At 45.1% G+C, this 10,245-nt stretch overlaps 1 protein-coding gene across 1 annotated transcript; it reads right to left on the bottom strand.

Moving 5' to 3' along the window:
* Positions 1 to 7,138: 7,138 nt before the first annotated feature.
* Positions 7,139 to 8,515, bottom strand: adra2c (adrenoceptor alpha 2C; the record flags this gene model as incomplete). Its single annotated transcript, XM_083765417.1, has 1 exon — positions 7,139 to 8,515. One exon carries the CDS (start codon positions 8,513 to 8,515, stop codon positions 7,139 to 7,141), a length of 1,377 nt encoding a protein of 458 aa, XP_083621543.1.
* Positions 8,516 to 10,245: the final 1,730 nt, after the last annotated feature.

The following is a 10,245-nucleotide window of genomic DNA, read 5'->3' as shown; positions in this document are numbered from 1 at the left end:
ACATGTCTGCAGGGTTAACCATGCCAGCAGTCAAGTGGAAAATCAGTACGAGTACAAGGAAACGGTCATTTATATACGGTGCCTTTTCTATAGTCTTTCTGCATGCCTGCCTGGGCACTCACACGCTGCTGTACATTTATAATGTACTTCACGTTCACGCATGTCCCATTCACACACTCTGAGGGTGCTTATAGTACTGTACCGTTACAGGCAACCTTGTAAGGCGCCAACCGACTCATCTGGAGCATAGAGGTTCAGTATCTTGCTTTATATAGGACAGTGGTTTTCAACCCTTTTCATATTCCATTATTTATTTGGCATTTGAACCATGGACCACCATTTGATGTGATTTAGCCGGTCAGACCGAAGACTTTGAATATTTTGTTGTCCTTTGATAAGATTTTGTCCACAATTCCATGCAGTATTGATGTTGTCACCATATAGGAGACAAGGAGATACAACAGGCAAATGTTGATCAAAATAACAATTCTACACACTCTGTAATTGTGTAGACTTATTTTAAATTAAGTAATGCAGATGTATACCAACAATTTTACTCGAGAGCATACAATGAAACCAAAAATGGACGCATATGGGTCCACATTTGGTTTTACTTTTCACCCTCAAGAGTTAACGATCTATACATTTGGTTACCAACTCTCCATCACTTAGCTGGGGACCACCTGGAAGCCCCATAAGGACCACTTGAGAACCACTCTCTAGGACACTTCAAAACGCAAACAGGAAAGAGCCCGGAAATTATACATTTATATTCTCTCTCGACCTCGTCCGTTCAGTTACACAGTAAAATCCTGAGGGTTCATTTAACTCCGAAAGCGTAAAGATTTGACCTTTAATGGTATAAGAGCATAGGTAAGGGAGAGGTAATTAACATTTTAAAGGTTTAATGCGTGTCCATAATTCTCCGGGGTGAGGCAGAGTTCAACCTGGCAGATCATTTCAAATTCATACTATCATACTGTAGTAAAGAATCCTCAGGGATAATTTAACTCTGGGCACAGGAATGGACCCCGGGGTTAGTAGGTTACTGAACGGGATCTGCTGACACAAGTCAGAGGAGGGTCAAAGTGATTCCCCATCGGATGTAAAGAAGCTTTCGGCAAGGCAGCCATATGAGGGGGCCGGTGACGCACACGCACACACACACACACACACACACTGAAGTCCAACGTTCAGGGAATGAATAAGTGAGCAGGCAGGCAGGTGGTGACAGAGATCAAAATTGGTCAGGATGGCAGGCAGGCTGTGACAGAGTCCAGGTTTCTGAGCGCGGCAGGCAGGCAAGCAGGCAGGCTGTGACAGAGTCCAGGGTGCTGAGGGTGGCGGCATTAATGGGTTAACCGGCGTTCCGGGCATTAATAAATAAGTGCATTGGCAGGTGGAAAGAGTGCAGGAAATGCTGACAGGATGTATATTTCCACACTGTGTTGTTTAGATGCAGGGTTAAATCCTCCTGGCCTCACAGTAAACCCTCACACTGTACTCGTAAACCTGACCGCCCATTCAACTCCTGTCTATGTATGGATAGATTTTTTTTCTCCTTTTTGCCACCCACATGATAGCACATGCATGCATAATATTTATAGTACTAAGAGCTGCATGAGCAAGCGGACTCCTCCATACAGTATGCATGACCCAGTACAACTTGATGTGACCGATTCCCCTATATGTGTGTTTTGTATGGGACTATAGCTCTGTAAACTATACACACCAGTGGTGGAATAAAATAATATATATATATATCAGTAAAAGTCCCGAATTCAAAATTGTCTTTAGTAAAAGTACAAAAGTATTGGTATCAAAACCTACTTACCAATCAATTAAAATGTAAGTACCAAAAGAGTAGAAAGTACTTTTTTTGTGCAGAATGTCCCATTTCACAAGTCTACAAGTGAGCTTGTAGATCGGCTATTTTCAAATGGCCGAAATGTATATATATAGGGCAGGGCTTAAAACCTCTTAAACCCCAGGGGGGTCCAGGGGAGGAAATAAAGAATATCGGAGTTGGAACCTGAGACCTTGACCAGCCCCATTTACCCGCTGAGAGCTGTTCATGAGGTGGACAGCCGCTGCCCCTGCCGGCGGGGGCAATGGGGCTCAAGAGGTTTTAAGCGGTTAATGTATGTTTTGTAATAATGATCACAATCTACAAAGTGTAAATACATAGTAGTAGCTAAAGTTTTCACATAATTGTAATGGAGTAAAAGTACAATATTTTCCTCTGAGATGTAATGGTAAAAGTGCTGAACATTTGAAATGCTCCAGTGAAGTAAACCTTCCTCAAAAAGTACAGTAGGTTATACTTGAGTAAATGTACTTTTGTACTTAGTTACTGTATACCACGCTTCCTCCTATACGTACATTGGCAGGCTTTCTCTCACCCTGTTATGATGCAGTACTGAGAATCTTTGCTAGAACATCACAGGTGAGGAGAAAGGAGTGAAGCCAGAAGAAACGTGAGGGATCATATTGGGTTCATTCAATGTATCAGTCTGTTTATTATACAAACATTTCACTTCAGTATTAATTTCAATGTTTTTCTCTCAAATAAATGGACCGTGTAGTTAGGTAATTTAACTCATCGTGTGCGTCATAAAGTCCCTGTATGTTTAAACTTTAATGACGGTGAATGGCTTATTTTTATTCCTCGTTTTCAGCCTCACTTTAACATGCACTTTAAAGGTCCACTTCACCCCTTTTGGTGAGGGGGAGGGCTTACTGAGACAACATGTAGTCCCGGGACGCAAAGTGAGACCATGCAGTGTCCATGACATCACTGGCACTTTGAAATACTAAAATATCTAAAAACACGTATTACACACATAAAGAAACACCAGGAAAGTGTTTCTTGTCTCCCAAACAGCATTAAAATAAGATCTGGTTGGGGGTTGAAGTGTCCCTTTTAAGGCCTGAGAGAATGTAATGCCTTCCCTAGACTAATGTGGCCTATAGCTGACAGCCGCTATCAGAGCCAATGTCCTAGTTGGAGTTGTTCCCGGCATGGGTGTCTCTTCAAAGAAATAAAAGTGATAAATTGTTGTCTATTTGGCCCCACAGCGGTGACAGGCAGGGTCAGTGAATCAGACCCGGGAACAGCATGTGGCATGACAGTAACAAAAGTGAACTCATAAATAAATTACATGAATAAATAACAGTAGGGGGGTGCCTGGTGGCTGGGCCGGTTAGCGCGCAGGCCATATGCTCTGTCCCTGTGAGCTGCGAGGGACTCACGTTTGAATGAAATGTCATAACTCTCACGGCTCTCCTCCCCCTGCCCTTGGTTCTCTGTCTCTATGCACGCACGCACGCACGCACGCACGCATGCACGCACGCACGCTTACACTCTGTTGAAACACTAGTCCAGAGTTCAACATTTACTTGAGTAAAAGTATGAAAGTATTGTCATCAAAATGTACTTAAAAGTACCAAAAGTACAAAGTACTCATTGTGCAGAATGTCACCATTTCAAGTTTTCAGACGTATACAAATCTTTTGAAAATAGCAGATCTACAAGCTCACAATGCATTGCATCGTGACGCACTGTGAGCTTTTAGATCGGCTATTTTCAAATGGCCGAAATGTATACAGGGTAAAAGTATACAATATTTGGATCCGAGATGTAGAGGAGTAGAAGTAAACGTTAAAGTAGAAATACCTCAAAATTGTACTTAAGTACAGTATTTGAGTAAATGTACTTAGTTACTGGATGCACACACACACACACACACACACACACACACACACACACAGCAGGCTACTGTATACTGTATGCCGTCTATGGTATATGCACATGTGCGTGTTAAATTAATGACGGCTGCAATCACGTGAAACTGCAGTCTTCAAAGGAAATTCATATAATTTATTTATTTCGTCTTAGTGGATGTGCTCAAAGCAGGAGAGTTAACACTGTTGTTCTTGTCTTGTTTTTTTTTTTTTTCTTGCCTTTCTTTCTCACTTTTGAAACATTACACAAAGAACAGCGACACAGTCACAGGATTCTCCAGAGCATTGTTGTTCGTCATGATATTATGAACCATACATGTTTGATCATACGGACGGATGAACGTGTGATAACCACACCAGTGGTTTTCAACCCCTTTCATATCAAGGTCCATTATTTATTCTGCATTTTGAGCCACGGACCTCAATTTGATGACATTTAGCCTCCAAAGTTTTTGTCCACAATTCCATGCTTTTGGCAAACGTTGAGAAAAATTACAATTCTTCTACCATTCTCTAATTGTGTATGCTTCTTGTAAGAGAAGTAATGCAGATGTTCAACAATAATTTGACTCTTGAGAGTGTATAAATTAAACCAAATGGACCCGTACGGGTCCATTTGGTTTCATTTATACGCTCTCAAGAGTTATAAGATCTATAAGAGTCCGTTTGGTTACCAACTCTCCATCATTTATAGCTGCTATGGGGACCACCTGGAACCCCCTCAAGGACCACTGGTTGAGAACCACTGCACCACACCATCATGTACCATCTTTAGATTATTATGTACATACTGGTTGAGAACCACTGCACCACACCATCATGTACCATCTTTAGATTATTATGTGGTTGAGAACCACTGCACCACACCATCATGTACCATCTTTAGATTATTAACCACTGCACCACACCATCATGTACCATCTTTAGATTATTATGTACATACTGTAAGAAGAGACAAGCAGAAGAAAGGGCCTCACCCTTATTGTTTATAGTCTATGATAGAAAACAAGCAAACCTCATTCCATGATGGCAGCGAATTGTTGAAATATAAAAACTTTTAAATATATAGAATATGTATATATATTTATATATACGTACATTTTATTTTTCGTCGTCATCATCAGTGTATGTGTGCATGTGTGCGTGTGTGTGTGTGTGTGTGTGTGTGTGTGTGTGTGTGTGCGTGTGCTGAGTGGGTGAATCAGAGAGAGAGAGAGAGAGAGAGAGAGAGGCAGAGAAAGAGACAGTCTACACATCAGGGATTCCCAGACTTACCTCGAAACCCAAAAGAGAAATGTTATGTCTCCCCAAGACCCAAACTGGTGAAAATAGCCGATCTACAAGCTCACAACCCCATGTTATATGACGCATAAGAATCTTGAAATAATTAAATTGTTTTAAAACCATACAAATGGTTCCATTTGTACACTCTCAAGAGTAAAATTTACATTTATTTACAATATAAAGTTGGGTCCCAGAGATAGAAAGGCCATCAAATGGGGGTCCGTAGCCTAATGCGTGTCAAACTTTGGGGGTCCTTGAAATTAAACGGTTTGAGAATCACTGCTAGAGCCGACATGACGATGTTTGGGAACCACTGCTGTGTGGGTTTGACAGAGTAGCTTGACAACACTGATGATGACATTACACCATTATGAGAGCAGGTCACACACACACACACACACACACACACACACACACACACACACACACACACACACACACTCACACTCACACTCACACTCACACTCACACACACGACCATTACTGTATACTGTACGAGGCCGCTGGGCATAGACATAATACACACTGTCCAGACAACATGTCTCCTTCCCTGTCTCTTACACGCACAGCTGCGCACACACGCACACACACACGCACGCGCGTGCACACACTGTACTACCCATGCAGAAACATCCGTGTTCATTTACTGCTGTGTACACTGAAAGTGTAGAAAAGATGTCCATATCATATGTACACTCTACAAGAGTTAAATCAACACTGGGGATTGTGAAGTACGCACACACACACACACACACACACGTCACACACACACACACACACACACACACACACACACACACACACACACACACACACACACACACACACACACACACACACACACACACACACAGAAAGCCTCAGTAGTTGCCCATGTGCCTGAGCAGCAGCTGTACTGTACACTCTTGTCTTGCTCACAGTGCAGTATAACAGACAGTCAGTCATCCCTGGGAGAGGTACTGTAATTGCCTGCAATTGCTACCTATCCATGTTTTCAATCTCATGAAGAACACACACGTACGTCTCAATGTCTGTTCCCCCTCTGTGGACCTCATTAAGAGTGAACCCCCCTCTCCCCTCTCCCCCAGGCCTGTCACAATTACATCTAATCGCAATTATTTGTCATAATCGTCATAATTGTTCGTATACATTAGAAGCTGAAATAGCTGATCTACAAGCTTACAACGCGCCACTTTGTGACGTGTCGTAAGCTTGCAGATCAGCTATTTCTGCTAGTATAAGATCAATGAATAGGTCAGTAATTTCTTTGTATTTTTTCAGTTATTTGTCATATCTGCCCTATATGGATTTTTTATTACGAGGCAAACATTTCAATCTTCAATGACAAAAACAATGAAATCGTTAATCGCAATTATTAGTGTGACAATTAATTGTCAACATAAATGTGTAATTGTGACAGCCCTACCCCACCCTCCCCTCCCCACCCCACCCCTCCCAAGTCCTTCCATTGCAGCCTGAAGTGATATGAATGAGTTTTCTCTTTTCTTTTTCTTCTCTTTCCACAGAAATGTATAGTTTTACTTTACTGAAACAGTAAGCAAAAACAGAGCCCCTTCGTCCCATTGGTCCTCCTCACGTTAGAGAGCGGCATAACAGGAATCAAACAAAGAAATATAGACAGACAGACAGACCGACGGGTCACTGCTGACACGTGGAGATTGTCAAGGCCTTAGCGTTGTGTTTTCAGGGTGCGAGGTCTCTAGTATTCCTCCTATATATAGTTTTGCAGTTCCTCCAATTCAATTACTGCAGTGGACACGCTGCGTTGTCGTGTGGGTGTGTGCATGCACCACAGCATCCGTTAAAGTCCGTAACAGTGTCTTTTTTGCTTCTTTTTGAAGGTGACGACTCGAGCGAGGTCCATGTCATATAGTGTAAATGCAGTCTGTATAACTCACACGCCTCAAATAGAAATAGAGGTCATGAAGAAGCTCCTTTCACCTTTACACACCCTGGTTCCCTGGTTCCGTCCCCACGACGGGGTTCTCTCACTCCCACAGCAGTCCCTGGCATGCAGGCAGCAGTGAAAACACCCAGCCCAGGGCAGCGAGGCTCATAACAGCTCTATTATAAGCACGTCCACGAACCCTCAGAAAGAGCGTTTCCAGGACTTACACAGGATCTTCTGGAAAGACCTCCGAAAGTCCTGGTTGAAAATGGTGTAGATGACGGGATTCAGGGAGCTGTTGCAGTAGCCGATCCAGAAGAAGAACTTGAACAGCGTCTCGGGGATCTCGCAGGGCTTCCGGCAGATCCCGTAGAGGCTGTAGGAGAAGAAGAACGGGAACCAGCAGAGGACGAACACACCCATGACCACGGCAAGGACGAACGTGAAGCGCTTCTCCCGGGCGGCGGAGATCTTCTTCCGGTTGACCGTGCTCCGGCGGTGCTTCCGGCGCGACGTGAACATCTCCATGGACTTGGAGCTGGCGCGTGACTTCCTGCTGGAGAACTTCGAGGAGGAGCTGCTGCTCTTGCGACTCGACTTCCCGTCCTTCTTGCCCTCGCGGCCGCCACGCTTGCAGGAGGACGAGGCTTTCTTTTTGGGCTTCTCGTCGGAGGAGCTGCTGTCTTCGTAGTCGTCGTCGTGGTCGTGGTCGGCCGGGGCATGGTCGGCATCGTCGGGCAGAGGAGAGCCTATCCCTTGTTGGCGACAGTGGCCGTTCTCTCCGTCCTGCTGCTCCTTCACGCTCCCGCCTCCTCCTCCGGGCGACTTTAACGAGCCGCCGCGGCCCGGCTCGGCTTGCTCCACGCCGTTCTCCGCGTTCTCTCTCTTCTTCTCCGAGATGGTCCGGGTCCGAGTCTTTGCCACCTGGTATATCCGGATGTAGACCAGGATCATGATGACGCACGGCGCGAAGAAGGATCCGATGCTGGAGTAGAGGATGTACCAGGTCTCGTCGTTCAGCTCGCACTGCGGGTTGATCTCGTCGATGCTCCTGTCCATGGTCAAGAGCGGCGGGAAGGAGATGACAAAAGAGATGAGCCACACCATCACTATCATCCCTTTGATCCGCTTCGGCGTCCTCTTCAGGTTGTACTCTACCGCCTGCGTCACGGACCAGTACCTGTCCAGACTGATGGCGCACAGGTGGACGATGGACGAGGTGCAGAAAAGGACGTCCAGCGCCAAGTAGATGTCACACCAAACTTTCCCGAAGAACCAGTAGCCCATGAGTTCGTTTGCCAACGAGAAGGGCATGACGAGCGTGGCCACTAGGATGTCCGCACTGGCCAGGGAGACGAGGAACAGGTTCTGGGGCGGTTTCAGCGCTCTGCTCGTTAAAACGGCGATGACTACCAAGACGTTACCCACAATGGTGAACAGAATGATGAAGCCCACCAGCACCGCAAGACCCCAGATAGCGAGCTGGGAATACGGTCTGGGAGAGGTGGTGGCGTTAGAGGCGATGCCTGCAGCCGTCTCCGTTCCATCTCCAAAGCTGGAGTTACTTAAGAAATCCATGTTTAACCATACACTTAAACTTAGCCAAGTTATGGCTTTTTACAATGTCAAAAAAATCTTGTATATTTTATATATAGTTTTTAGGATGGTCGTCCGAAAATAAAAATCTACAATGGTCCCCTCTCTCTCCTCACCTGTCATCTTCTTCCATATAACCAGCATGTCCGTCGCTGCCCACGAACGAGACAAACATCTGAAGAATTGGAAATCTCAAAACAAGGCTTTGATGTTTTTTCTTTTAAAATACATTATTTCCGAAACAGCAGTCAGTCATCGAGTCGCCCTGTCGCCGTAATCTTATAGGATTCCCATTTAGAAAGCGATGAGCGCCCTCCGTGGCGCACCGTGTGTCCTCTCCCATCTCATCCCGACTGCGCGTGCATCTCTCCAGTCTCCAGCGCAACTCCCACCCGCTCCCCCGCTGCGTCCTGCTGTATGTGCTACAGCCCTGGCAGTGGCACAACCAACCACGTGCTTTTCACATTAAAAAACTATCAGCCCGTCCCCGCTCCGCCCCTATGAAGAAGAGACGAGATGTATAGGCTCTTATTGGAGGAGGAGAGGCAGAAAAGAGGAAAAAGTAGCTAGAAAGAAAGTGCGAAATAAAATTATTGTAAAGTGACCGTGCACCGTTTACATCCGTATACCCCAATAGGCATGTTTGTTGTTGTTACCGGTGGTTGTTGAACTTGTTATTGACTCGTGTGTCGATATCACAATATAGGTTATTGTCTGTATCTGTAGCCTAATAAATACAGTTAAATGCAAAAGGACGAGTCTGATTTATCCAAATATGATCCGAGAGCTGCTTTGTCTGTCCAGGTCTTGTCAGTATAAAGGCGTCCATAAGACCATAACACATCCAACCTCGTCCAAGATCCACATTAATGTAAACCTCAGATGAATTAACATAGGAATTATCAATGCGGTGTGGTGTTGTCCAAGTCCAAGAGTGAGTGCGTGCGCTCCGCTCTGCACCTGCCATACACATGTATGCGCACGGGCAGAGCTGAGCGCGCACACTGGAGGTCAGTATTGTTACAGAATGCCTCGGGAAAGGTTGGTTATAGGCACAGAAACGTCATATCAACGTTCCATTAAAACATCAGTAATTGTCTCCACCAGGCCGAAGGCATGGGGAGAGAGTATGTTTTGCACTCCGTGTGTCCGTCCGTCTGTGAACAGCTAATCTCTGGCACCATTGGCTTGATCGCAGCCATACTCTGCACACACACACTCCCTGAATGCCAGAGCTGAACCTCTGCCCCAAAGTTTTCACATTGACCTGTTATAGCGCCACCAGGAGGCCGCTTTGTGCAAATGTTTTGACATGCAGTACACCTACAGATTTTGTCCAAATATCACGCAAATTGGTACACAGTCTCTCTAGAGCCATTCAACGAAAGTGTCTTTCAGATTTTTCAGATTCCATCCTGATTGGCTAAGATTGGCTTCCAAAGTTCGCAGGATTGCTCCGTTTCAAACAAAATGCTGCACATCATGAACACATCGTGTGATTTCCGTGAAATTCTGCATGCACAATACCACTAGGCCGAGGAAGAAATGCCACTTGAATATTTTCAACTCAGCCTCATGGTGGCGCTATAACTGGCTGATCTGTGTAAAACCTCGTATGCACACTCCCTATAGAGGCCAAGGAAAAACCTTTGCCTGGAATTTGCTCTTTATAGCGCCACCAGGAGGCCGACATATGTAAAACACATTGTATA

The sequence above is a fragment of the Protomyctophum parallelum genome (genome assembly GCF_964188405.1).
Source record: "Protomyctophum parallelum genome assembly, chromosome: 5".
In the NCBI taxonomy this organism is placed as follows: Eukaryota; Metazoa; Chordata; class Actinopteri; order Myctophiformes; family Myctophidae; genus Protomyctophum; species Protomyctophum parallelum.
This window is presented reverse-complemented; position numbering and strand designations above follow the sequence as displayed.